Source organism: Oncorhynchus clarkii, chromosome 17 (assembly GCF_045791955.1).
Source record: "Oncorhynchus clarkii lewisi isolate Uvic-CL-2024 chromosome 17, UVic_Ocla_1.0, whole genome shotgun sequence".
NCBI lineage: Eukaryota > Metazoa > Chordata > Actinopteri > Salmoniformes > Salmonidae > Oncorhynchus > Oncorhynchus clarkii.
The window spans coordinates 39,359,270-39,386,840 of record NC_092163.1 but is presented as its reverse complement, the minus strand read 5'-3'; the positions used below and the strand labels follow the sequence as shown (position 1 = coordinate 39,386,840).

The 27,571-nt window shown below is 41.0% G+C and overlaps 2 protein-coding genes across 4 annotated transcripts in view; both read left to right on the top strand.

Annotated features, from left to right (window-relative positions):
• The window catches only part of LOC139370809 (inter-alpha-trypsin inhibitor heavy chain H3-like), a 35,019-nt gene extending 22,518 nt beyond the window's left edge, over positions 1 to 12,501 (top strand). The window contains exons 14-24 of one of the 2 annotated variants that reach the window (XM_071110588.1): positions 3,069 to 3,289; positions 4,511 to 4,543; positions 8,193 to 8,222; positions 8,347 to 8,397; positions 8,481 to 8,555; positions 8,690 to 8,761; positions 8,960 to 9,067; positions 9,222 to 9,396; positions 9,729 to 9,877; positions 11,377 to 11,458; positions 12,210 to 12,501. In XM_071110588.1, coding sequence (XP_070966689.1) covers positions 3,069 to 3,289; positions 4,511 to 4,543; positions 8,193 to 8,222; positions 8,347 to 8,397; positions 8,481 to 8,555; positions 8,690 to 8,761; positions 8,960 to 9,067; positions 9,222 to 9,396; positions 9,729 to 9,877; positions 11,377 to 11,458; positions 12,210 to 12,324 — 1,111 coding nt within the window. In that variant the 3' untranslated portion in view covers positions 12,325 to 12,501. The remainder of the gene's footprint in view (positions 1 to 3,068; positions 3,290 to 4,510; positions 4,544 to 8,192; positions 8,223 to 8,346; positions 8,398 to 8,480; positions 8,556 to 8,689; positions 8,762 to 8,959; positions 9,068 to 9,221; positions 9,397 to 9,728; positions 9,878 to 11,376; positions 11,459 to 12,209) is intronic. The other variant, XM_071110589.1, reaches the window with a different exon arrangement.
• A 1,656-nt stretch (positions 12,502 to 14,157) lies between these two features.
• On the top strand, positions 14,158 to 23,775 carry LOC139370808 (interleukin-17 receptor C-like). Of its 2 annotated transcripts, none has more exons than XM_071110586.1 (14): positions 14,158 to 14,413; positions 18,350 to 18,518; positions 18,705 to 18,814; positions 18,900 to 19,011; positions 19,135 to 19,176; positions 19,815 to 19,948; positions 20,059 to 20,115; positions 20,311 to 20,377; positions 20,517 to 20,749; positions 20,933 to 20,986; positions 21,136 to 21,187; positions 21,465 to 21,566; positions 22,100 to 22,138; positions 22,311 to 23,775. In XM_071110586.1, exons 1-14 carry the CDS (start codon positions 14,297 to 14,299, stop codon positions 22,907 to 22,909), a joined length of 1,887 nt encoding a protein of 628 aa, XP_070966687.1. In that variant the 5' UTR covers positions 14,158 to 14,296; the 3' UTR covers positions 22,910 to 23,775. The 2 variants fall into 2 exon arrangements, with proteins under 2 accessions (XP_070966687.1, XP_070966688.1); XM_071110587.1 differs by having other exon boundaries at positions 14,167 to 14,413; positions 18,903 to 19,011.
• The last annotated feature ends 3,796 nt before the right edge of the window (positions 23,776 to 27,571 follow it).

The following is a 27,571-nucleotide window of genomic DNA, read 5'->3' as shown; positions in this document are numbered from 1 at the left end:
TCATTGTCTTGTTGGAAGACAAATCTCCGTCCCAGTCTCAGGTCTTTTGCAGACTCCATCAGGTTTTCTTCCAGAATGGTCCTGTATTTGGCTCCATCCATCTTCCCATCAATTTTAACCATCTTCCCTGTCCCTGCTGAAGAAAAGCAGGCCCAAACCATGATGCTGCCACCACCATGTTTGACAGTGGGGATGGTGTGTTCAGCTGTGTTGCTTTTACGCCAAACATAACGTTTTGCATTGTTGCCAAAAAGTTCAATTTTGGTTTCATCTGACCAGAGCACCTTCTTCCACATGTTTGGTGTGTCTCCCAGGTGGCTTGTGGCAAACTTTAAACAACACTTTTTTATGGATATCTTTAAGAAATGGCTTTCTTCTTGCCACTCTTCCATAAAGGCCAGATTTGTGCAATATACGAATGATTGTTGTTCTATGGACAGAGTCTCCCACCTCAGCTGTAGATCTCTGCAGTTCATCCAGAGTGATCATGGGCCTCTTGGCTGCATCTATGATCAGTCTTCTCCTTGTATGAGCTGAAAGTTTAGAGGGACGGCCAGGTCTTGGTAGATTTGCAGTGGTCTGATACTCCTTCCATTTCAATATTATTGCTTGCACAGTGCTCCTTGGGATGTTTAAAGCTTGGGAAATCTTTTTGTATCCAAATCCGGCTTTAAACTTCTTCACAACAGTATCTCGGACCTGCCTGGTGTGTTCCTTGTTCTTCATGATGCTCTCTGCGCTTTTAACGTACCTCTGAGACTATCACAGTGCAGGTGCATTTATACGGAGACTTGATTACACACAGGTGGATTGTATTTATCATCATTGGATCGTTCAGAGATCCTCACTGAACTTCTGGAGAGAGTTTGCTGCACTGAAAGTAAAGGGGCTGAATAATTTTGCACGCCCAATTTTTCAGTTTTTGATTTGTTAAAAAAGTTTGAAATATCCAATAAATGTCGTTCCACTTCATGATTGTGTCCCACTTGTTGTTGATTCTTCACAAAAAAATACAGTTTTATATCTTTATGTTTGAAGCCTGAAATGTGGCAAAAGTTCGCAAAGTTCAAGGGGGCCGAATACTTTCGCAAGTCACTGTATATGTATATACATATTTAATTTTTTTGCAAACATTTCTGTTTTCGCTTTGTCATTATGGGATACTGTGTATAGATTGCTGAGTATTTTTTTTATTTAATCCATTTTAGAATAAGGCTGCAACGTAACAAAATGTGGAAAAAGTCAAGGGATCTGAATACTTTCCGAAGGCACCTTATATGCCAGGTCACAACCGAAACGATGATGTCACTACCAAAACGCTTGTTATTTTGACCAAAAATGAAGATAGTAAAAGTAACAAGTAAATCAATCAATATGTTTCAGATTCATACATTAATCACTGGACATTATTCAGAGAATAATAGAGATGATATTTCTTTCAATTAAATTTAAAGGAATAATACACCTGTCGTGGAAATTCTACACGGGGACACTCAAAGTAAATTTTAAATGAATCTTCCTTTATTCTCAACGCGCTGGAGAGGTTCGAACCAACTCCAATGCACCATGTACACATGTCGATCAGGAGCTCCAACAGAGAAGTCTCATTAGTTCTCTTATATACGTACACAGAAAGTAATAATGACATGTTTTAGCTTATTCATTATTCATAATTAAGTCATCATTAACATTTGCTTCATTCATGTGACCGACCAATACTGGTTCATGCATGTGACAGACCAATACCTCACGAGGCTTTCTTCTCTCCCAGCTGAGACCTTGAAACTGAGATATAGTTCTCAAAACAAGGGTCTGGGCGTACTGCCAAATTGCAGATACCACAGTGAGGAATTCTCCCAGGCATGTCCAATCAGTCACTTACATGAACACAGAAATTGGTTATTAGAAAAGCACAAACGTAAACATTCAGAGTTCATTACACCCAAACCATTCATTCCTATGCTTTACAGTGTTAAATAACACAAATATATGATAACAATATTGTTTGTGAACAAATGTTTCATTTTGTCATTTTAATAAGGTTATTAAGAGCAACGTGAAAATCGTTGTGGAAATCTGATGCAGCTCAAGTCGACTACAAAACCCACGATGCAATGCTCTCTCTCTTTCTCTCTGCGCATGCTTTCTAGCTAGCTAGTGTAGCTAATGTACACACAATAATACCAAAGATAGTACAAGGTGCCAGATGTTTCACCGGATGTATAAATCTGAAGCATCCAAATACGGTGAGGCGATGAAGCCCAGTGGGAGAATATGGAGTGAGATGGAACTGGGCCTACATTCTGCATATTTTCTCACTGAAGAAAAGCCCGATCTCAATACAGTCTTCTGTTACCATAACTAGAATCTGTTACAGATAGAGTGCATTAAGTTTTGCAGGTTCAAGTCCCGTACTTTTTCTGAATGTCCTCTCCCGATATGATCAAATTCATGAAAATGTAAAATTGTATTCAAATTCGTTGGTTAATTTACCATCATCCAATACACGCACGCATGCACACACACACACACACACACACACACACACACACACACACACACACACACACACACACAGGGCAAGGGAGGAGAATAGAAAATTGCGTTGCGTGATGGACGTCGAAAGAAAAACTGAGTTGAATATTTGGTCCACTGTTTAGTTTGACCACATCTTAGCAAAATACATACCTTGTCATGACGATATAAAAGGATGTATGTGTTCTAGACAAGTATGCCCATACCATATATTGGCTGATATGGCAATCAGGAGTAGAGGTAATGTTTTAAAAACCATTATGAAATGTGTATTACTCCATTGACAAGAACCTTATTGTGAGAACGTGGCACAATGCAATTTCCTGAATTCACTGACGGTCCACTTATCTTAGATGTTAAATCACGGTGAAAATACATGTTTTACCCAACTCATAGAACATAGACTATCACCAAATTAACAAGAGTTTCATTCGGTAATGGATTATCTATTTACATTTTTTGAAAATCGTATTTTGTAATTTTTTTAATGCAAATACAGTTATTATACCTGTGTTTGTGTGTGTTTGTTTCAGGGTGCAGTTGAGCGGGACGGCAAAGGAGAAGGTGAAGAAGGAGGCCCTGGATCTTTGTCTGAAGTACGGCTTTGTGACTCCTTTCACCTCAATGGTGGTCACCAAGCCCCAGGGAGAGGACTCACAGGTGGCCCACAAGCCCAAGGAGGGGAAGAAACGGATACAATCTAGTCAAGTCGACTACGGGTTATCATTACATTTATTGAACCACCAAGTCTACGGTGAGCAAAACTACCATCATCATCATCACCACACACACACACACACACACACACACACACACACACACACACACACACACACACACACGCACACACCACCCCCCACAGGCACACACAGTGTGGCAATTAACTTCTTATGGCTGGGGGCAGTATTGAGTAATTTGGATGAATAAGGTGCCCAGAGTAAAATGCCTGCTACTCAGTCCCAGTTGCTAATATATGCATATTATTAGCATGTTTGGATAGAACACACTCTGAAGTTTCTAAAACTGTTTGAATGATGTCTGTGAGTATAACAGAACTCATATGGCAGGCAAAACCCGAGAAAAAAATCCAACCAGGAAGTGGGAAATCTGAAGTTGGTCCGTTTTTCAACTCATTCCCTATTGAAGATACAGTGGGATATTGGTCATGTTGCGGGGAATGAGTCAGAGGTCTGCCAAAATGCCTTGAGCTCGTGACGCTCGTTCATGTGAGAGTTGGCTTGAGTTCCATTGCATTTCTGAAGACAAAGGAATTCTCCGGTTGGAACATTATTGAAGATTTATGTTAAAAACATCCTAAAGATTGATTCTATACTACGTTTGACATGTTTCTACGGACTGTAACGGAACGTTTTGACTTTTTGTCTGCTCCTAGTGAACGCGCTTCGTGAGTTTGGATTTGTTTACCAAAGGAGCTATTTGGACATAAATTATGGACATTATCGAACAAAACAAACATTTATTGTGGAACTGGGATTCCTAGGAGTGCATTCTGATGAAGATCATCAAAGGTAAGTGGTCTGTTATACTCACAGACATGATTCAAACAGTTTTAGAAACTTCAGAGTGTTTTCTATCCAATAGTAATAATAATATGCATATATTAGCATCTGGGACAGAGTAGGAGGCAGTTTACTATGGGCACGCAATTCATCCAAAGTGAAAATGCTGCCCCCTATCCCTAAAAAGTTAACAAGAAGTGTATCTTTAAAATGGTTTGAAATACTTGTATGTTTGAGGAATTTTAATGATGGGATTTCTGTTGTTTTGAATTGGCGCCCTGCACTTTCACTGGCTGTTGTCGTATCGATCCCGTTACCGGGATCTCAGGCCTAAGAAGTTTTAATGTATGGTGTGAGTCAATGGCGTACATAAAAGACCAAAGGCTGTCAATCTACAGTATAAACTTTACATTATAAACTGTATATGAACATTAAATATATGTTATGTTTACCAGGATCGCCTGCATTGTCAGCCCGAAACATTCCTGGTAAGACAAATACCTTACCCCTAATTTTACTCAATCTTCTATTTTGGCCAGGATTAAATTCAAAACTGCGATAAAGCGAACTTGAAGAGCGATTGGATTGAATCCTGGCCCTTGTCTAGGTTAAATTCAGAAGTCACTACTGACTCTACTAAAAAATGTTCTCTCTATTTTTATCCCTCTCTCTCTTTCACTCTCATCCTCTCATCTATTCTCCGGTTACTTGACTCTATTTTTTCCTCAGATGTTTTGGTGAAATACACGTTTGTCTGTGCAGTATGTGTGTTTGTGGTTGGACAGAATGTAAAGAAAATAACTACAGTAAAAATATACACTCACCGGCCAGTTTATTAGGTAACAACCCTGTTCACGAAAATGGATCGCTCCTACAGACAGTGAGTCTCGTGGCCGTGGCTTGCTATATAAAGCAGGCAGACAGGCATCAAGGCATTCAGTTACTGTTCAATTGAATGTTAGGATGGGCAAAACGAGTGACCTAAGAGACTTTGAGCACGGTATGACCACCGGTGTCAGGTATGCCGGATCCAGAATCTCATAAACATTGCCTTCCTGGGCTTTTCGCACACGGCAGTGTCCAGAGTTTACCGAGAATGGTGTGACAAACAAAAAACATCCAGTCAGCAGCAGTCCTGTGGGCAAAAACAGTTAGTCGATGAGAAAGGTATATGGAGAGTGACCAGAAAGGTCAAAGGAGAATGGCAAGAATGGCAACAGGTGGGCCACAAACAGGAAATAATGGTGAAGTACAACAGTGGGGTGCAGAACGGCATCTCGGAATGCACAACTCATCAATCCTTGTCACGGATTTGCTATTGCAGCAGACGACCACACCGGGTTCCACTCCTACAGCTAAAAACAAGAAGTGGATCCAGTGGGCACACGGTCACCAACACTGGACAGTCGACGAATGCTGTTGCATCACAATGATGGCAGAGTCAGGATTTGGCATAAGCAGCATGAGTCAATGGCCCCATCCTGCCTGGTGTAAACTGTACAGCCTAGAGGCGGTGGTGTGGGGAATGTTTTCCTGTCACACGCTAGGTCCCTTGATACCAATTGAGCATTGAATGTTTCAGACACCTTGTAGAATCAATGCCCCAAATATTTCAAGCTGTTATGGAGGCAAAGGTGGGTCTGACCCAATAGTAGATGAGTGTTCCCTAATAAACTGTCCATGACTGTATGTGAACATATACAAACACTAAAACCTGAATAAATAGCATCAAGATCAGTGGGATCAGGTTAAGATTAGTACAGTTGAAGACGGAAGTTTACACACCTTAGCCAAATACATTTAAACTCGGTTTTTCACAATTCATGACATTTAATCATGGTAAAAATTCCCTCTCTTAGGTCAGTTAGGATCACCACTTTATTTTAGAATGTGAAATGTCAGAATAATAGTAGAGAGAATGAATTATTTCAGCTTTTATTTATTTCATCACATTCCCAATTGGTCAGAAGTTTACATACACTCAATTAGTATTTGGTAGCATTGTCTTTAAATTGTTTAACTTGGGTCAAACGTTTCGAGTAGCCTTCCACAAGCTTCCCAAAACACGTTGGGTGAATTTTGGCCCATTCCTCCTGACAGAGCTGGTGTAACTGAGTCAGGTTTGTAGGCCTCCTTGCTCACACACGCATTTTCAGTTTTGGCAGCAAATTTTCTATAGGATTGAGGTCAGGGCTTGGCCACTCCAATACCTTGACTTTGTTGTCCATTTGGAAGACCCATTTGCGACCAAGTTTTAACTTCCTGACTGGTGTCTTGAGATGTTGCTTCAATATATCCACATAATTTTCCTACCTCATGATGCCATCTATTTTGTGAAGTGCACTAGTCCCTCCTGCAGCAAAGCACCCCCACAACATGATGTGGCGGTTTATGGCGGTTTTGGAGCAGTGACTTCTTCCTTGCTGAGCGGCCTTTCAGGTTTTGTCAATATAGGACTCGTTTTACTGTGGATATAGATACGTTTGTAGATGTTTCCTCCAGCATATTCACAAGGTCCTTTGCTGTTGTTCTGGGATGGATTTGCACTTTTCACACCAAAGTAGGTTTATCTCTAGGAGACAGAATGCATCTCCTTCCTGAGCGGTATGACGGCTGCGCGGTCCCATGGTGTTTATACTTGCGTACTATTGTTTGTACAGATGAACGTGGTACCTTCAGGTATTTGGAAATTGCTCCCAAGGATGAACCAGACTTGTGGACGTCTGCAATTTTTTTCTGAGGTCTTGGCTGATTTCTTTTGATTTTCCCATGATGTCAAGCAATGAGGCACTGACTTTGAAGGTAGTTATTGAAATACATCCACAGGTACCCCTCCAATTGACTCAAATGATGTCAATAAGCCTATCGAAAGCTTCTAAAGCCATGGCGTAGTTTTCTGAAATTTTCCAAGCTGTTTAAAGGCACAGTCAACTTAGTGTATGTAAACTTCTGACCCACTGGAATTGTGGTACAGTGAATTATAAGTGAAATAATCTGCCTGTAAACAATTGTTGGAAAAAATGACTATAGTTTGTTGACAAGAAATGTGTGGAGTTGTCAGAGTCGTGTATATAGGTGGCAGGGAAGTCAGGCGCAGGAGAATCGGACTTGGTGGAATGGAGTAGTTTAATAACTTAAAAAAACATAACTCCAAAACCATGAATACAATAAAATAAAGTGGGTACGAGGACCCGTTGCGCACCAATACAAACAACACGAATACTGAACAACAAACAATCTCTAACAAAGACATGAGGGGAAACAGAGGGTTAAATACACAACAGGTAATGGATGGGAATGAAACCAGTTGTGTAGAAGACAAGACAAAACCAATGGAAAATGAAAAATGGATCAATGATGGCTAGAAGACTGGTGACGTCGACCGCCGAGCACCGCCCAAACAAGGAGAGGCATCGCCTTCGGCAGAAGTCGTTACAGGAGTGTGTCAGAGTCCTTTAAGAACAGTGGGTTTGGAGTCAGGCGCAGATAGCAGAGGGTTCGAATAAATGTATATTTTCTTACCGGAAAAAATGGTCACGCCAAAAACACAAGGCGCATCAACTGATCGGCCCATACACAGGACCCAAAATGTCCGGAAAAATAAAATACAAGCGAGCATCCACAACCTAACAGTATAACAATCCCGCACAAACCTAGGCAGGCCTAACAGGCTTAAATAGACAAAAATCATTAAACACAATAAGGTACAGGTGCAACTAATGTGACCAAACGAACAGAAAAGGAAAAAGGGATCGGTGGCGACTAGTAGGCCGGTGACGACGACCGCCGAGCACCGCCCGAACAGGCAGGGGAGACACCTTCGGTGGGAGTCGTGGCAGAGGGGTTGAAAAACGAGTTTTAATGACTCCAACCTAAGTGTATGTAAACTTCCGACTTCAACTGTATATATGAAATGATTTAATGAAATTAAATGGTCATTAATACATAGTTTAATTTTACAAACAATTTCGTCACAATACACTTCACAAACAAAACAAAAATGATAGAGGTGAGGAGAGAAAAAAGGATGGAAAACCGTCAAATCAAAAGGAATGACAACAACAATAAAGAGATGCTATATCAGTGGATTCCCCCAGCACTATTAACTCAATCAACTTTCCTCCTGTCATTCCCTAGCTGGTGCTCTCCCAGAACAAGGACTAAGAGGCAAGTGATTCCATTTCAACTGCTGTTAAAGTGTAGTGCAGAAGAAAACAATTTCCGCAATGGTTGAATTCTGACCAATTCCCAAAATTCGGTGATGAGTTTTACAACTGCCCCTGCTTTACAGGAAATGCCAACAAAAGGGGAGGGGGAGGAAGAGGAATCATGTCAAGTGGCGGCAAGTGACTACCTTTTCCCTCTATCACAGCTAAACTTGTTGAACATCAGCTTACATGTGCTCATTTTGTGTTGTTGTCATAGGCTTGATGAGTCGTACTGATTATGATTATGATGTTGGTCATGCTGTCCAGCAGTCATTTCCTGACTTTGCCATGGGTAATTCTTCCACATAAAAAAATATATTATTTGATATTTTGTGTGTGTGTATCTGTGTGTAGGATTCTTTGTGTTCATGTTCTGACTGTATGTCGGGTTCTCTCTGTGAGTGTTCTCTCATGTTACACTTTCAGGTTTTCTTGATTTTAATGATCCTCTGCGAGCTCACCCAACTAAAACTACAAGGAGAACTACAACTACAACTGGTACTGCAATATTTGTCGTCCTCAAAATGTATTTTTTTGTATATTTAAGATGTTGTCTAATGTTATTGCTGTTTTTTCTCACAAAGTATCTTAAGCACCCTTCTGCATTCTCTCTGTCTGTCCCTCTCTCTATCCCTTTCTCGATTTTCCTCGCTCTCTCTCTCTCTCTCTCTCTCTCTCTCTCTCTCTCTCTCTCAGTGAGTCCTCTCCGGAGGTTCCTGTTGCCCGCTGAGGGCCAGGCTCTGCCACTGTGCTATGACATTCCTGTGGCTCTCTCTCTCAGACTCCTAATAGACCCCAACAATGGTGACTTGACCTTTAGAATTTGATTATAATTTTGAATTCTGATTTTGATTACAAATAGTCATTTAATTATTTCATTCAATTATTCATTGTCCTTTCCACATCATCCACTCACTCCTCAAACATCGTCGAATGAACCGTGTCCGTCTTTCACCAGATTTGGCTATGAATGGTCAGCTTGGACAATCACCCAGTGCAGGCTACCAGAAGATTGTGATCCATTACAGAAGCGATCAACATATTGAGTTAGACACTACTGGCATCACCTTCAACGACGGGCAGAATACAACATACTTCTCCTGGAGCCTGAAAATCAACCACGAAACGGACAGGTGCTGAATCATATACCAACTACGCACTTTCGAATAAAAGTCCTTTTGTGCTATTGTTTTGTTTTTGTGATGAGAATTCTGATTAAGCCTTTTGTGCAGTGCAAGGTGTTTTATGTATAGCCTGGTTAACCCAAGTGAAGTGAGCCAATGTTCAGTCTTGTTCAGTATTTAGTATTGTGTGGAGACATAAAGAGCTCTAGAATGTATTTTACTAAAGTGGCATAATGACAGGAAATGTTATACGGTAGCTATATAGGGTACTTTATAGCGTGCCGTTTTTTTGTTGTTGATTGAATTGATACATCTTGGTCTTGTTATGTCTCTTCCTGCAGTGTGTCTCTGATCCTAAGGGACAAGGAGATGGATGTCACCATAGCATCAACACGGGTCGTCATCATGCTCTACAGGAGGAATGGAATCAAGTTCCTGTGGCCCGTCCTGAGGCAGCGCCCGACAGGAGACAATATAATCGGGATCATGGGTGAGTGAAACCTTATCAGTCACTCCACTTCATATCCTTCTGGCCTAGTCAATAGTCATGACACATTCTCTTTGTTTCTATATGTGGTGAGACGCTTTTGAAAACAATATTTGTTTCAATTTTTGACATGACTTGTTTTGTGTTGACAGATGAAAATATGTTACTTAGTGACACGGTATAATATAATTCATGATAACATATACCATTTAGCAGATGCTTTTATCCAAAGCAACTAATAGTCATTTTACATATGGGTGGTCCCGGGAATCAAAACCCATAATTCTGACGTTGCAAGGGTCATGCTCCACCTACTAATCTACATAGGACAACTCCTGAGCTACAGAGGACCACCTCTTTATAATGGCCTTTTTGATTTATGGTGACAGATCAATCGAGTACAGGCGTAACTGAATGACAACAGAATATAATAAGGAATTTGATTGAATAGTTTGGGGTAGGCTTCATCTCCGAGGAATGCTCCTCAGAGCCAGACGCTGATGACAGGTTGCCCTATGCTGAGCACTTGGCATCGAACCCCCCCGCTGAGGGAAAGGAGCTCCAATGACGGGCCTTAAGGTTATTATGCTGTTGATGGTGGGGAGGTGGAAAGTCATTGGAAGACTGTTGCTGACGTATAAATATTCCCCTAGTTTCATGCCCATTGGTTGAAAGAAAGGATAGCGATTATTGCACAAGTGAGCCAATAGGTTAATCAGCAGCTGTGGTGGAATTGCCATAGTGTGCCGTGATTATAGGTTGAAGCTTAATAGGTGGATGACAATCCGCACGCTTGCTAATTGGAAAGGAGGAAGAGAGACGTGACGCTATGCTGACAAGGCGACGTTATAGACACTACCATATAAAACACCTACTATGCTGATGAGTGAGATAGGAAGCGATGTGAATTATGAGTTAACTAGATTAATGACAAGTGAGGATCCATTCAGACCTGCCTTTCTGATTGAACTTTCGTAACTAACTAACTTGCCAGCAGCATACCACCCTACGTACCACTGTTGGCTTGCTTCTGAAGCTAAGCAGGGTTGGTCCTGGTCAGTTCCTGGATGGGAGACCAGATGCTGCTGGAAGTGGTGTTGGAGGGCCAGTAGGAGGCACTCTTTCCTCTGGTCTAAAAAAATATATATCCCAATGCCCCAGGGCAGTGATTGGGGACACTGCCCTGTGTAGGGTGCTGTCTTTCGGATGGGACGTTAAATGGGTTTCCTGACTCTCTGAGGTCATTAAAGATCCCATGGCACTTATCGTAAGAGTAGGGGTGTTAACCCCGGTGTCCTGGCTAATTTCCCAATCTGGCCCTCAAACCATCACGGTCACCTAATAATCCCCAGTTGACAATTGGCTCATTCATCCCCCTCCTCTCCCCTGTAACTATTCCCCAGGTCGTTGCTGCAAATGAGAACGTGTTCTCAGTCAACTTACCTGGTAAAATAACGGGTAAATAAATAAAAAAACAACATTATTTGTACTGTGTGTTGCAGCTCTTCCACCTGTTGCCTATGAGGAGGTCCAGGGAATAACAATGAAACTTAAGATACAGGACAAAGAAGTAGATGTCTCCAGGTAAGTAGTGGTGGAAAAAGTACCCAACTGTCATACTTGAGTAAAAGATACCTTTAATAGAAAATGACTCAAATAAAAGTGAAAGTCACCCAGTGAAAATCTACTTGAGTAACAGTCTAAAAGTATTTGGTTTAAAATATACTGAAGTATCAAAAGTGAAAGTATAAATCCTTATATACATCCACATTCCTTATATTAATCAAAACCAGATGGCACCGTTTTCTTGTTTTTGTTCATCTATGGAAAGCCAGGGGCACACTCCAACACTCAGACATAACTTACAAACAAAGCATGTCGGTTTAGTGAGTCCGCCAGATCAGAGGCAATAGGGATGATGAGGGAAGTTCGGTTGATAAGTGGCGTGATTTGGACTATTTCCCTGTCTTGCTAAGCATTCAAAATGTAACGACTCCTTTTGGGTGTCAAGGAAAATGTATGGAGTAAAAAGTACAATATTTTCTTAAGGAATGTAGTGAAGTAAAAGTAGTCAAATATAAATAGTACATTTATAAATAGTAAAGTACAGATACCCCCAAAAACGACTTAAGTACTACTTTAAAGTATTTTTACTTCATCACTTTACACCACTGCAGGTAAGTTTAACTGTCTATCAGACACAGGCTGTGTAGAGATCTGACTGTTCATATGTTGTCTGTGATACTACTGTGTATCTATATCAAGGATGCATATTTGGTATTCTGTTTATGCTATTACATTAAGAACCTTGCTGTGGATTGTGTGTGCATTGTAGGGACTCTGCTGTGGATCTCAGTGTTCGCTCTGCTCCCAAGGTGGCATGCTGGTTGATGCCTCTTCAGTCTGCCCTACTGGGGGGTCTAGCTGACTTCACCGTCACACAACTCTAACTGACCATGTAGTTGCTCCCACCGCCAACTCATAGACATTAAACATACAATAATTATGTTCCAGAATTAAGAAGAACAACCATTAAGACTGAGGTTTCTAGGAGTTCACTTAGTAACGCAACTCAAATCTCCTGTGACAAATTCATTGTGGAATAAATATAATTTTTGGGAACAGTTTGACGACTTTTTGTGTTTGCATTCCACCCTCTTCAATAATCGCTGTCTTTCTGACGAAACTCAAGCTGACAGAGGATCCTCTAACTGCCATCATGAACACACAATCTCTCTCGCTTTCTCTCTCTCTCTCTCTCTCTCTCTCTCTCTCTCTCACTCTCTCACTCTCTCACTCACCTATTGTGTACCTGTGTTTACATTCAGGTTTGACTCTCTGACCACCATCTACAAGGCAAAGGCTGTTTGCACTTGGTGGTTCTGGGAGGTGATTGTTACCAAGTGGGCCACCAAGTACAGAACATGGAAATAATCAAACATTCTCTATTTATATACAACTAACCATAATTTTATCAGAGTTGTGTGTATGTGAGTCGTGCTTCGATCCGTGTGTATTATCCCTACCAGGGGAAAAAAATCTATTACGCAATCCAGGAATGCATTTCTGTAATAGTTCACATGAACTGAGGTGACTAACTTGTTTTACCGGACACGTTGCTGAATGAAACAGACTGAAAAGGGAAGCTGACATTTACGTGGACTCAACCATTGAACTCAAACTAGTATCACTGACATTTTCAGTAAATCTACAATCTAATTGTCCCAAGGCTCTTCAGTGGGTCTTGACATGACTATGCTTATGTAAATAGACAGACATGTGCTATTTAGGTTTTACATTTGCTTTATGCTTTACTGATAACAAACAAAGCCCAAGGATCTAGACTTTGATCCGCCTGAGTGCTTTGGGTATACTTTTACCATAACACACGTTCAGGGTTCTTGGATATTACTTATGTAATACCTTGTGATTTGCGTCACTGTGTTTTTTTTTGTTTGTTTGTGGCTGCGTGTGTGTGTGTGTGTGTGTGTGTGTGTGTGTGTGTGTGTGTGTGTGTGTGTGTGTGTGTGTGTGAGAGAGAGATGGGGAGAGACAGACAGAGAGGGGAGAGAGTGTGTGGGTGGGACAAGGACACAGAAGGGAGGGATCATGCCATGGTTGAGACATTCACATGACTCAACCTACCATATACCAGTTACCTAGTAATGACAGAACACACTAACAACAAAACTGTTGGATTTCACTGGATACTTAATTACCATATTCCCTAACTGCCGGAGAGTTGTAGCTTTTTCAACCAAGGGAACTCTGACAGATGGATGTGAAGATGAAATATCAATGACAGAACACACTGGCCACAAAACTGTTGGATTTCACTGGATACTTAATTACCATATTCCCTAACTGTGGAGACTTGTAGCTTTTTCAACCAATGAAACTCTGACAGATGGGTGTGAAGATGAAATATCGATGTTGTAAGTATTTCACATGTATGCTCATGTAACCACTGATCAGAATAGTATACAGAAAATCACATACGTTATCTGAAGTTACATGGTTAGGCTATTCTACCATGGCTATAATTCATTTTCACTCTACCAGTTGAAATTGAGCAAGGCATGTCACAAATGTCTTATCTAATCGTAGCTATAATAGGCAGCACCTTGCACTCTAACCATAAGCCTAACCCTCAGGTATTCATCTCCATTCCTTGATATTGCCTACAGTCTGATATCAGGGCATTGGTTTCAGTCCAGACTTCTACCGAAGCGCAATGAAAGAAAATAGGACTCGCTCAACTTGTTTTCCATGTGTCACCAGAAATACGCAGGCGTAATGGTGGGGTTGTGTGTGGATTCATCTGACAGCAGTTGGCACATCATACTAACAGAAGAAAGAAACACTAGTGCTTGAGGATCCAAATGGTACAAACCCCTGGATGTGGCTAATTTGAGGACAATTATGAAAGTGATGTTTTTTGAGTGGTCGCTTGCAATCCTGCTCTCCATACAGCTTTTGGTTTTAGCATCGGAGCTGGAGATGATTGACTATGAGAGTCAACACATCACCTGCTCAAAGGTAATATATGCTAACGATCCTAATAACAAGAGAGGTCATCAATCATGGAGTGTGTGTGTGTGTGTGTGTGTGCCTGTGTGTGTGAGAGAGAGAGAGAGAGAGGGACAAAGAGAGAGGATGCAGAGGGGAGAGAAAGATAGACATCAACATTCATGGTTTATTGTCACATCATACATTCAATTTCCTTTATGTACTGTATGCCACGATCTGTTAATAATTGAATTTAAAAATAATAATAATATGAAATGAAAAAGAACTTGCACGTCACTTATTTAATGTATTCAAATATTTGAATATCGTTTGTTTATTGTACAAATATTTAATGACTATGTAATGAGATCACAACCTGGCAATAAGGTCTGCATACTACAGAGCACACTTTGTCAAAAGACGTGTCATATTTACTGTTGCATGTATTGTCATAACAGCACACAAGGAAATCAAACAAATTGGTGGAAAAAAACTATAAGACTATAAATCCATGGCTCACCGATACCTGTCACCTCAACAACATCCTGTTTCCACAAGTAGGCCTACACAGCTCTAGACTCTAGGGCCTTGGGAACTAAGGAGCATTGTGTGTGTGTGTGTATGTATGCATGTATATATATATATATATATATATATATATATATATATATATATATACACTGCTCAAAAAAATAAAGGGAACACTAAAATAACACATCCTAGATCTGAATGAATGAAATATTCTTATTAAATACTTTTTTCTTTACATAGTTGAATGTGCTGACAACAAAATCACACAAAAATGATCAATGGAAATCAAATGTATTAACCCATGGAGGTCTGGATTTGGAGTCACACTCAAAATTAAAGTGGAAAACCACACTACAGGCTGATCCAACTTTGATGTAATGTCCTTAAAAGAAGTCAAAATGAGGCTCAGTAGTGTGTGTGGCCTCCACGTGCCTGTATGACCTGCCTACAACGCTTGGGCATGTTCCTGATGAGGAGCATGAGGAGCCAACTCCTGGACAGTCTGTGGTGCAACGTGGCATTGGTGGATGGAGCGAGACATGATGTCCCAGATGTGCTCAATTGGATTCAGGTCTGTGGAACGGGCGGGCCAGTCCATAGCATCAATGCCTTCCTCTTGCAGGAACTGCTGACACACTCCAGCCACATGAGGTCTAGCATTGTCTTGCATTAGGAGGAACCCAGGGCCAACCGCACCAGCATATGGTCTCACAAGGGGTCTGAGGATCTCATCTCGGTACCTAATGGCAGTCAGGCTACCTCTGGCGAGCATATGGAGGGCTGTGCGGCCCCCCAAAGAAATGCCACCCCACACCATGACTGACCTACCGCCAAACCGGTCATGCTGGAGGATGTTGCAGGCAGCAGAACATACTCCACGCCGTCTCCGGACTGTCACATTTGCTCAGTGTGAACCTGCTTTCATCTGTGAAGAGCACAGGGCGCCAGTGGCGAATTTGCCAATCTTGGTGTTCTCTGGCAAATGCCAAATGTCCTGCACGGTGTTGGGCTGTAAGCACAACCCCCACCTGTGGACGTCTGGCCCTCATACCACCCTCATGGAGCCTGTTTCTGACCGTTTGAGCAGACACGTGCACATTTGTGGCCTGCTGGAGGTCATTTTGCAGGGCTCTGGCAGTGCTCCTCCTTGCACAAAGGCGGAGGTAGCGGTCCTGCTGCTGGGTTGTTGCCCTCCTACAGCCTCCTCCACGTCTCCTAATGTACTGGCCTGTCTCCTGGTAGCGCCTCCATGCTCTGGACACTACGCTGACAGACACAGCAAACCTTCTTGCCACAGCTCGCATTGATATGTCATCCTGGATGAGCTGCACTACCTGAGCCACTTGTGTGGGTTGTAGACTCCGTCTCATGCTACCACTAGAGTGAAAGCACCGCCAGCATTCAAAAGTGACCAAAACATCAGCCAGGAAGCATAGGAACTGAGAAGTGGTCTGTGGTCACCACCTGCAGAACCACTCCTTTATTGGGGGTGTCTTGCTAAATGCCTATAATTTCCACCTGTTGTCTATTGCATTTGCACAAGAGCATGTGAAATCAGTGTTGCTTCCTAAGTGGACAGTTTGATTTCACAGAAGTGTATTTGACTTGGAGTTACATTGTGTTGTTTAAGTGTTCCATTTATTTTTTTGAGCAGTGTATTTACTGTATATATATATATATAGAGAGAGAGGGAGAGAGAGAATGTCAGTCATGATTAAAACTGATCCCACAACAGGTGAGTTTGTAGTTGTATAGTCACATATATGTATATGTATATGTATATGTATGTATGGACACACCTACTCATTAAAGGGTTTTTCTTTACTTTTACAATTTCCTACATTGTAGAATAATTGTGAAGACATCAAAACTATGAAATAACACATATGGAATCATGTAGTAACCAAAAAAGTGTTAAACAAATCAAAATATATTTTTGATTCTTCAAAGAAGCCACCCTTTGCCTTGACAGCTTTGCACACCCTTGGCATTCTCTCAAACAGCCAGCTTCAACTGGAATGCTTTTTCATTGTGGAGGCCAGCTCATCTGATGCAGCACTCCATCACTCTCCTTCTTGGTCAAATAGCCCTTACACAGCCTGGAGGTGTGTTTTGGGTCATTGTTCTGTTGAAAAACAAATGATAGTCCCACAAGCGCAAACCAGATAGGATGGCGTATCGCTGCAGGATGCTGTGGTAGCCATGCTGGTTAAGTGTGCCTTGAATTCTAAATAAATCACAGACAGTGTCACCAGCAAAGCACCCCCACACCATCACACCTCCTCCTCCATGCTTTACGGTGGGAAATACATACATGCGGAGATCATCCGTTCACCTACTTTACATTTCACAAAGAGAATGCGGTTGGAACCAAAAATCTCAAATTTGGACTCATCAGACGAAAGGACACATTTCCACCAGTCTAATATCCATTGCTCGTGTTTCTTGGCCCAAGCAAGTCTCTTCTTCTTATTAGTGTCCTTTAGTAGTTGTTTCTTTGCAGCAATTCAACCATGAAGACCTGATTCACACAGTCTCCTCTGAACAGTTGATGTTGAGATGTGTCTGTTACTTGAACTCTCTGAAGCATTGATTTGGGCTGCAATTTCTGGCTGGTAACCCATATGAACTTATCCTCTGCAGCAGAGGTAACTCTGGGTCTTCTTTTCCTGTGGTGGTCCTCATGAGAGCCAGTTTCATCAAAGCACTTCATGGTTTTTGCCACTGCACTTGAAGAAACATTCAAAGTTCCTGAAATGTTGATGGACGGTCATTTCTCTTTGCTTATTTGAGCTCTACTTTTACCAAATAGGGCTATCTTCTGTATACCATCCCTACCTAGTCACAACACAACTGATTGGCCTAAATGCAATAAGAAGGAATGCTTTTCCACAAATAAACTTTTAACAGGGCACACCTGTTAATTGAAATGCATTCCAGGTGACTACCTCATGAAGCTGGTTGAGAGAATACCAAGAGTGTGCAAAGCTGTCAAAGGCAAAGAGTGGCTACTTTGATAAATTTCAAATATAAAATATATTTTGATTTATTTAACTTTTTTAATTACTACATGATTCCATATGTGTTATTTCATAGTGTTGATGTCTTCACTATGATTCTACGGTGTAGAAAATAGTAAAAAATCTGAAATTTCAAATTGGAAATTGCAAACTTTAGAAGCCTTTTTGGAACTCAAATGCACTACAAGTTTGCATTTACTGCGGTGCGGGAAGATTCTCAGCAACAAAATAGTGATTAAATTAAGATCTTACATCTGTAGTACTTATCAGTAGTTATTTAGTGACCTTGTATGTATGGATTACTACACTACAGCATAATACTTTTCGTTGGGTGGTCATCACTGTGTCTGTATAGATAAACACGGCGTAGTACTTACGTACAACGGTATAAACTGTTTACCTTGTATCTCACCAGGGTCTCTCGAACTGCACAGTGAAGGCATGTGCTGGGATTCCGATCCAAAAGTGTCCTGTGGATGTAAAGGGGCTGGCGGTGCAGCCTGTGCTGTGCTGCAGACAGGACACGGCATGCAGACCTTGCCTACACATTCGCCTTGACATCCAGCCCAGAAACGACCAGACAGGTGTCTGAACAACCTACACACTCTTTTTGTCCATTTCTACCTCTGCGATTACAATGTGAAACACAATGTGGAAAGTGTACCAATATTAGCTTCTAATGCATGGTTTATTGCTCAACCCCTTACGTTGTGTCAGTAAGTCATGTCGTCGTCACTCCTGCGGTCAACTGGGCTCTCTCTGTGTTTCAGCATCGTATGTGAGTGTGCGTTACACTGTGCCACAGCTAATAATGCCTCTGTGCAAAAAGTTCGAGTTCACAGTGATCCCTGCTGCTCCGGATGAGCAGGCTTCATCAAAGGTATGTTCCATATGAATTCACGTGTGAGTGTGTGAGTGTGTGAGCATGTTTTGTGATTCATCTCCATGCTCTCCTGTATACCCAGCAGGCATGGCTGTCACTGCTGCTTGAGTCTAATGCCCTGTCCTTCAGCAGTCAGGTGACTGTGTATGCTTGCAACCTTCACTCGACTGTGATGCTTCCGTCAGTGGATGAAGGTACGGTCTTGGAATTCCCGTAGTGTTCAAACAGGTTATGCCAACACATATTTGTTTGCTAATGATCCTCTGAGGCTCCTACTGATTAGCATCTGATAGTCAGTTGTCCCTATCTGTCCTTAGTGTGTTCATCCGCCTCACAGGGAGTTGTAGAGGAATGTGAAGGTGAGTCACATGTTCTATGTTCCTTTGTTTCCATGATGTTATTGCCATAGAAATATAAGTACTAGAATGGTTGTACCTATTCAGGAGTATACCCACAGGACTAAAGCAGGAAGTTAAAGCAGGATGTATCGCATTCAATCTGGTGTAAATCCCATTCTAATCATTCTAATTCTATGATTCTTGCACCTCCTGAGTCCTGTGTGCAGACATATTGGTCTTACTTTAATGGATAGTCCCCAATAGAGGATCTATTGATGCTCAGACGTTCAACACACTATCAATTGCGTCCCTGTTGAAATACAACAGCTTTCCTAGGGTTAGGGGTAGGGTCAAGGCTCGGCAAAGGGTTAGGGTTATGGTTCAGGCTAGAGTTAGGGTCAGGGTTAGGGTTAAGACTAATGTTAGGGCTAGTGGATAGTTGAACATTTGTTGATAGTCAGATGGGCCTATATATTAACCATCTGTAGGGGACTATGCAAATTCCAAACCAATATATATTTTATTCATGACCATTTGTTCTGTTTTTCCGTAATGACTCTGGTTTATGAAGTGAGATACATGGTTAGACATGTGCAACTCTGAGATTAGAGTAAATGGCTGGGATTTGCTGCTATCTAATTTGCCGGTGTGTCTGTCAGTCCCCAGTTTCAGCACTCTAATTGATCCGGAGAGACGTGAGGTGATGCTGCAAGTTGCAAGGAAGGAAGAGGAAGAGGACAGCCCCTACCAACTAGAAATGTGCCTACAACATGAACATAATGGAATGTGCAGGGTCCGTGTTGTACTTGGCTTTCCTCCCAACTCAGTTATTTCTATGCAATCTTTTTCTCAGATCTGCACTCTTCCCTCTTCGATGATAACATGTTGTCTGTTGTCCTACAGACCTGGAAAGAGAAGTCCCTTCCACTGCACTCTGTCACCCCCTGCATGTGCTTCCAGGTACTGTTGCTATTTCCCCCTTAGTTATTATCAATCTTTATCGGGCCTACTTTTGTCAGTTGTGATATTACTACACCCTCACACATCCAACTCAGTCTAACTGACAACATTATCCCCTTTGTGTTGCTCACTCGAGTTCTCCGGTTTTGTGTGTAATTGGTGTGTGTGTGTGTGTGTGTGTTGTGTGTGTTTCAGTTGTGGTGGGATAAAGGAGACGAGAGGTCTCGTCGATCTAGGAGCTGTCCTTTTAGGAACAACACCGGTAAGAGATGAACCATGCAGCGTCCTCCTTGTTACACGTGTTTCACTATGGCAGTCATGAATGTGGGTCATGGAGTTGATTCCCATTGCGTCTGTAACTCCCCTATAAAGTATCTTATACCTGTATCGCTCTCTTCCAGAGCTGTTCCAGAGGAACCTATGGGAGAATGTGTCAGTATCTGTGGTGCGGGGCCAGATGAACAGTGGTGGTGCAATGCTGTCCTGGAACCTGACTGCCCCCTGTAGGGTAGAGGCTGAAGTGTGGCCCTGCCAGAGAGATGCAGGCTTGGACAAGGACAGATGCAGAGAGCTGGGGGACATTAGGCAGCATCTGTCAAATGACATATGGAGGGAAATTGACAGGGGACACTGGGTGTGTATACTGGAGCATTTGATTGGTGCCTCACATTTTTTATTGGTGCATCTTTAGTGTCATTTTTGTCATGGGGATGTGCTCTCATCATTTGTATAAATTGGTTTTGTGTTTTTATGGTCTGGTGATATATGGATAAAACAGATAACTTTTGATTTAATTATTTTTTCCCTTCTGTTTCAGCTGATGCCAGGTGTGTTTGAGGATGTCAAACCTGGCCTTGATCTCTGTGTGATGGTAAGACACTTCTACTGGTTGACTCTGTAGGGGACTTGACTCTAATATTGAACTTGAATCCTGCTGTAGCATGATGGGGACTCATCTTATAGTAAATGTGTGTGTGTGTGTGTGTGTGTGTGTGTGTGTGTGTGTCTCCATCCTTGCAGGTGAAGGTCAAAGGGAAGAACAGTGAGCTTGGCCCCTTCTGTCCCATTGACTGTGAGTATTTTAGGAGAGGGCTGAATTATCAAAGTTGATATGAACCCTACTGAAACTGATCCATGTACCATTTCCTGAACACTTCTCTGATTGTATGCGTGTGAAAAGAAGGCAGTTATGTTTAAATCTTCATCATCAATCAAGTATTTACTTGTGTGCTTTATAAAAACAAATGTTCACAAAAATGTGATTGTTCTGTTTTGCCTACCTGTAGGGACTGATAACAAGACATTCTGAGGATTGGGAAATAATTCATATCTGTACTTCTCCCTCTCAGCCAGATGGTGGCACTGGCGCTGGGGTCTGCTTGTCCTGGTCACCCTGATGCTCGTAGGCCTAGCAGGAATTTGTCTCTATTTCCTGCATGGCAAACTGAAACGTAAGTAATTCTGGTTAGATCTCCCTCAACTAAACACCAGCAAAGGCACTGTGTGTGGAGACAAAAAAAAGTCCAAAAGTGTTACATTTGTGTTAGTATTGTGTTATTGCCCTACTCTGTGGTGAAGTGAGGGGTAAGCTATTCTCACCACAAATATGCTCTCTGCCTCCCGCCAATTAATTATTAATAGTGGAGAAAGGGGGAACTTTAAAGGAGATCAATATGTAGAGAAAGACAATAAATCCGATATCTTTTCCATTGTGCGTATTCTTCAGTCTCCCACTTCTCTCAATAGCACTATTCAATCTGTTTTCTTTTTTATAGCTCTATTCATGTTTCTCTCCGACTGACTTTTTTTTCTGATGGGTGTTGTTTACTACAGTCAGGAATTTGGGGTGGGGGTGGGGGGGGACAATGGTCAAAGGTTTTTTTTGTAAAGGACAAAAAAAACTCTCACTGAAAATGACACAAGGGCCTCTGTGTTACAGAACCATGTCAGGGTATATCATATTACATTTCTGTCTCTCCAACAGGGTGGGCATGGGAATGGCACCAGAAGGAGTGTGATCAACGTAAGCAGGTTTCTCATAATCCAAATGTACAACATGTAAAATAAAGAAGATACATATTTATCTAGCAATAATCCTTGACAAAACAATGGAAAATGAATGTATTTAACCCCCCATGCCCTTCGCCTCCCTTCCTTCCTTCTTTCCTTACTTCCTTACTTCCTTCCCTCCGTAGTACCTATAAGGGGCCACGTGGTGCTGCTGAGCCCGCCGGATGTGGATAGCTCTGTGTCAGAGCTGGTATGTGAGCTTGGCTCCTCTCTGCGTGCCAGGGGCCTCAGTGTGTCCGTGGACCTGTGGAGTCGGGCTGAGTTGTGCTCTCTGGGGCCCCTGCCCTGGCTGCACTCCCAGCTGCAACCCCTGGACAGCCAGGGGGGCCGGGCCTTACTGGTACTGACGCAGGCAGCCTGGAAGAAGGCAGAGGACTGGGGCCAACAGTGGGACCAGCGTGGCCAACAGCGAAGGGACATAGCCCAGGGAGTGGAGGAGGAGGGGGAGTATAAGAGGCTTCTCCAGGGCTTGTCCTCCCCATACGCGGACGTGTTCAGTGCCGCTCTGAGCTGCATCAAGGTGGACCACCAGCAAGGGCGCGCTGGAAAGCGCTTCCTCCTGGTCCACTTTGAGGCCCATTCTGCCAAGCCCCTCAGCAGTGAAAGGGGTCTCCCAGAGCTGTTCCAAGGGCTGCCCTTGTTTCACCTGCCCTCCCAGGGACAGGAGCTCCTCGTTCAGCTGGCCATAGGGTCTAAAGGGCCCAGGGCTGGTATAGGTGGATAGAGGGGCTGAAGGACGCTCTATTTACGGACTGTCTAAGGGGACTCCAGGGTTTGAGGAGAGACAGTGGGATACCTGATGAAGGGGTTTCCCCATAAGTATGTTGTCATTGGAGTGGAGAACAGCTGGGAGACTGTGCCCTTACAGCAGAGCAGTCACCCTGAGGCCTAATTCCTCCCAACCATCCAAGCCTGCTCACATCATCACCCCAACACCCCCGGCCACTCACTTTACATTAGCACTGCAATACACTGGACGCAACTTGTTGGATGCAGAACCCTTGGATTATACTGTATGTGGTGATGTTATTAATTGGGCTAGAGTTATTGAGAGTGTATGAAACAACAACACAGCTGTCACCTTCCGTACACCTTGAGGATGGACTTCTATGTGTGACACTATTATTTATATAAGTTAGGGGAGACCAGGGAACAAAGTAACAGTTTAAGCTTTTGTTTAGTATGAAAATAATATTTGATGTAGATTCATTATCTTTTTATACAAACACACATATCTTAGCTACCATTATACACTGTAACGAAGTTTACAATCTGTATAAATCATGAGAATAGAAAGGTCATCACACAGAACAGTATATGGCAACTAGAAATCAAAACTGGATGGTCTTCAGAGATAGATGGGAGGGGTTGAGGGTAGCTGAAGGATGGGACTAAAAACAAACAAAAGATAACTAATGTAAAGTATACTGTGTCTGTAAAATGTATATACATATATGATATATATGTCGTATATATCATATATAAATGTGTATAAGCTGGACATAGAAGTCTAAGTATTGTTGTCCATTAGTTTACTCCAATTAGGGGATGGGTGGTATGGTTAGGGGAAAATAATAAATAAAGAAAAAATATTTATGAAAAAATACATATACAGTACAAGTCAAATGTTTGGACACACTTATTCATTAAAGGGGTTTTCTTTATTTTAATGTTCTATATTGTAGAATAATAGTGAAGACATCAAAACTATAAAATAACACATATGGAATCATGTAGTATCCAAAAAAAGTGTTAAACAAATCAAAATATATTTTATACTTGAGATTCTTCAACGTAGCCACCCATTTGCCTTGATGACAGCTTTACACACTCTTGGCATTCTCTCAACCAGCTTCATGAGGTAGTCACATGGAATGCATTTCAAATAACAGGTGCACCTTGTTAAAAGTTTGTTTGTGGAATGTCTTTCCTTCTTAATGCGTTTGAGCCAATCAGTTGTGTTGTGACAAGGTAGAGGTGATATATAGAACATAGCCCTATTTGGTAAAAGACCAAGTCCATATTATGGCAAGAACAGCTCAAATAAGTAAAGAGAAACAACAGTTAAGACATGAAGGTCAGTCAATGCAGAACCTTTCGAGAACTTTGAACGTTTCTTCAAGTGCAGTCGCATAAAACCATCAAGCACTATGATGAAACTGTCTCTCATGAGGACCACCACAGGAAAGGAAGACCAAAAGTTCCCTCTGAGGCAGAGGATAAATTCATTAGACTTACCAGCCTCAGATATTGCAGCCCAAATAAATGCTTCAGAGAGTTCAAGTAACAGACACATCTTAACATCAACTGTTCAGAGGAGACTGCGTGAATCAGGCATTCATGGTCGAAATGCTGCAAAGAAACCACTACTAAACCTCTATTTTCTTATTCTTATTTTTTTAGGCATAATTTTTGGGGGTATTTTAGTTTTTTTTTATATATATTTTTTTTTCATTATATTCTTATTTTGTTTTCTTTATTTTAATTTAATTTTAGAATTAGTTTAAAAATGAACTGCCTTGTTGTTTAGGGCTGTTGTATTCGACGCATGTGACAAATAAGATTTGATTTGATTTAAAGAAGTGACTTGCTTGGGCCAATAAACATGAGCAATGGACTTTAGACCGGTGGAGTCCAAAGTTGCAATTTTTGCTTCCAACTGACGTGTCTTTGTGAGATGCAGAGTAGGTGAACGGATGATCTCTGCATGTGTGGTTCCCACCATGAAGCATGGAGGAGGAGGTGTGGTGGAGCTTTGCTGTTTACACATTCAGTGATTTATGTAGAATTCAAGGCACACCTAACCAGCATGGCTTCCACAGCATTCTGCAGCGATATGACATCCCATCTGGTTTGTGCTTAGTGGGACTTTCATTTGTTTTTCAACAGAACAATGACCCAAAACACACCTCCAGGCTGTGTAAGGGCTATTTGACCAAGATGGAGAGTGATGGTTCTGCATCAGATGACCTCCCCCGACCTCCACCCAATTGAGATGGTTTGGGTTTGAGTTGGACCGCAGAGTGAAGGAAAAGTAGCCAACAAGTGCTCAGCAACTCCTTCAAGACTGTTGGAAAAGCATTCCTCATGACGTTGGTTGAGAGAATGCCAAGAGTGTGCGAAGCTGTCATTAAGGCAAAAGGTGGCTACTTTGAAGAATCTAAAATCTAAAATATATTTTGATATGTAAAACACTTTTTTGGTTACTAAATTATTCCATATGTGTTATTTCATAGTTTTGATGTCTTCACTATTATTCTACAATGTAGAAAATGGTAAAAGTAAAGAAAATCCCCTTGAATAAGTAGGTGTATCCAAACTTTTGACTGGTACATGTGTGTGTGTATATATATATATATACACACACATTTTTTATTATTTATTTAATTTATTTTTTACAAAAAAATAAATGGGGGATTGCAATTACACTCATAGCTCATAGAAGCCACAATCTATCTGCAATATTAAAGTTGATATACCACCTGTGTATATATATATAACAATATGTTACTAGAACAAGACGAGTTGTTTACAATTCAACCAAAAGTGGTGGAAGTGAAATGTCGCTCTTGTATTTTTCACAGCTAAAAGTATTTTATATAAAATGTATAAACTTTGGCTACTCTGTTTTTACTAATCTGAGTCTAATCTGAGTCTTGTGTGAAAATACAACAATAACTAGAGAAGTACATATCCTGAAGAAAATGTGGTGTGCATGCTAGCTTGTGAATGATCAATTGACTGGTAGGATAGGATAAGCTGAACATGTAAAAGTTGGTTTGGTGTCTCCAGCTTGAACGGATCAAGAGTGACTGTTGGTGGGTTATTTTATGCCAATGTATGGAAATGTATACAGCTAACGTTATAAAAAATATTTAAGAATTTGAAGTAGGGATAGCCTGAACATGTGAAAGTTGCTTGGTGTTTATAGTGTGAATGATTCAAGAGTTACTGTTGGTGAGTTATTTTATGCTAATTTATGCACATACATGGAATTATAGTTCATACAAGTTTGAAATAATTTAAATTTAGGATAGCCTGAACATGAGAAAGTTAGTTTGATGTCTCTAGCTTGAACGATTCAAGAGTCACTGTTGTTGAGTTATTTTATGCAAATATATGCAACTGTGAATAGTTATAATACATGTTTTAACATTATTGAATTGGATATTAGGATAGCCTGAACATGTGAAAGTTGGTTTGGTGTCTCTAATTTGAACAGTTTAAGAGTTACTGTTGGTGAGCTATTTTATCCTAATTTATGCACATTTATGTAGTTATAATTGATAACGATCTGAACTCATTTGAAGTTTAGGATGCCCTGAATGGTTTACAGTTGGTCTTACAGCTTAAATGGCCTAGTAGGAAGACCATTTTAAATAGTCACCACTGTATTACTGTGGTTCTAATTCAAACCCATGTTATTTATGTAAATGTTAAATGCATATAGTTTAAAAAGTTAACAAGGCTATGGAGCTTTTATTAACATTTAAAACAGTTACACTTCAAAAAGTATAAATGATCCAAATGTGAAATCCAATCAATTTAAGTTGGGTCAGTTTGAACATCTCGACGTTGGTTTGGCATTGATAGCTTAAGTGGTGTAAGAGGAGATAAGTGTCACATTAAGATTTTTTTTTACCATTCAAGTCCGTGTACCATTTTCAGTTAAAAATAATAAAATGCTATAAAAAAGATTTCCTCAACAATCTAAGTTGGAGTATTCTGCACATCTGGAAGTTGGTTTCGTGTTAATAGCTTAAATCATTTAAAGGCTACAGAGCAAGCCGAAGAAATTAAACAAGGAGTATGTAAGAAATCTGGAGTTGTACATTATTTTGGATGCATAATTAATTATTGTCATCAACTATACCAATCAAAATACATTTTTACTGATAAAAATGATATATGAATGGATTACTTGGGGAATGTTCCGCAGGTCAATAATCAAGAAAGAGAAGAGGCAAGACTATTTCGAATTCGACCTGAAAAATATATTTTTTGTAAATACAACACAAAATAATTTATGGGTTTAAGATAAACTTCCTCGGCATGTAGATAACCAAACATTAGCACATTTAATAACAGCTTTCTAAGTTATTCCTAATTGTATAAATAGTGTTAGTGTTACTTTGTTACCTGGTCCCTCCTACATACAATGTTCAACAATTGCTCTTTATCTTACTCTTAAGTCTTTTTTGTTGTTGTAGATTTCTGAAAGGTATTTTGAAATATTAGCTGGATCAAAATATGACAAACCTAAATGCCATGCTCCTTCTTATCAGTTTATGCATTGGAGTAAGCCTTTGTAAAATACCTAAATGTCTTTGACCAAAACAATATCTCTATCATGTAATGTATAATATATTCTATTTTTCTATGTGCA

Excerpts from the sequence above, each read along its gene's own strand:
- LOC139370808 (XM_071110586.1), top strand. The coding sequence starts at position 14,297 with ATGAAAGTGATGTTTTTTGAGTGGTCGCTTGCAATCCTGCTCTCCATA. Across the intron at positions 18,815-18,899 it reads ATGAGCAGGCTTCATCAAAG|CAGGCATGGCTGTCACTGCT; the intron begins GTATGTTCCATA and ends CTGTATACCCAG. Across the intron at positions 20,378-20,516 it reads TCCTTTTAGGAACAACACCG|AGCTGTTCCAGAGGAACCTA; the intron begins GTAAGAGATGAA and ends GCTCTCTTCCAG.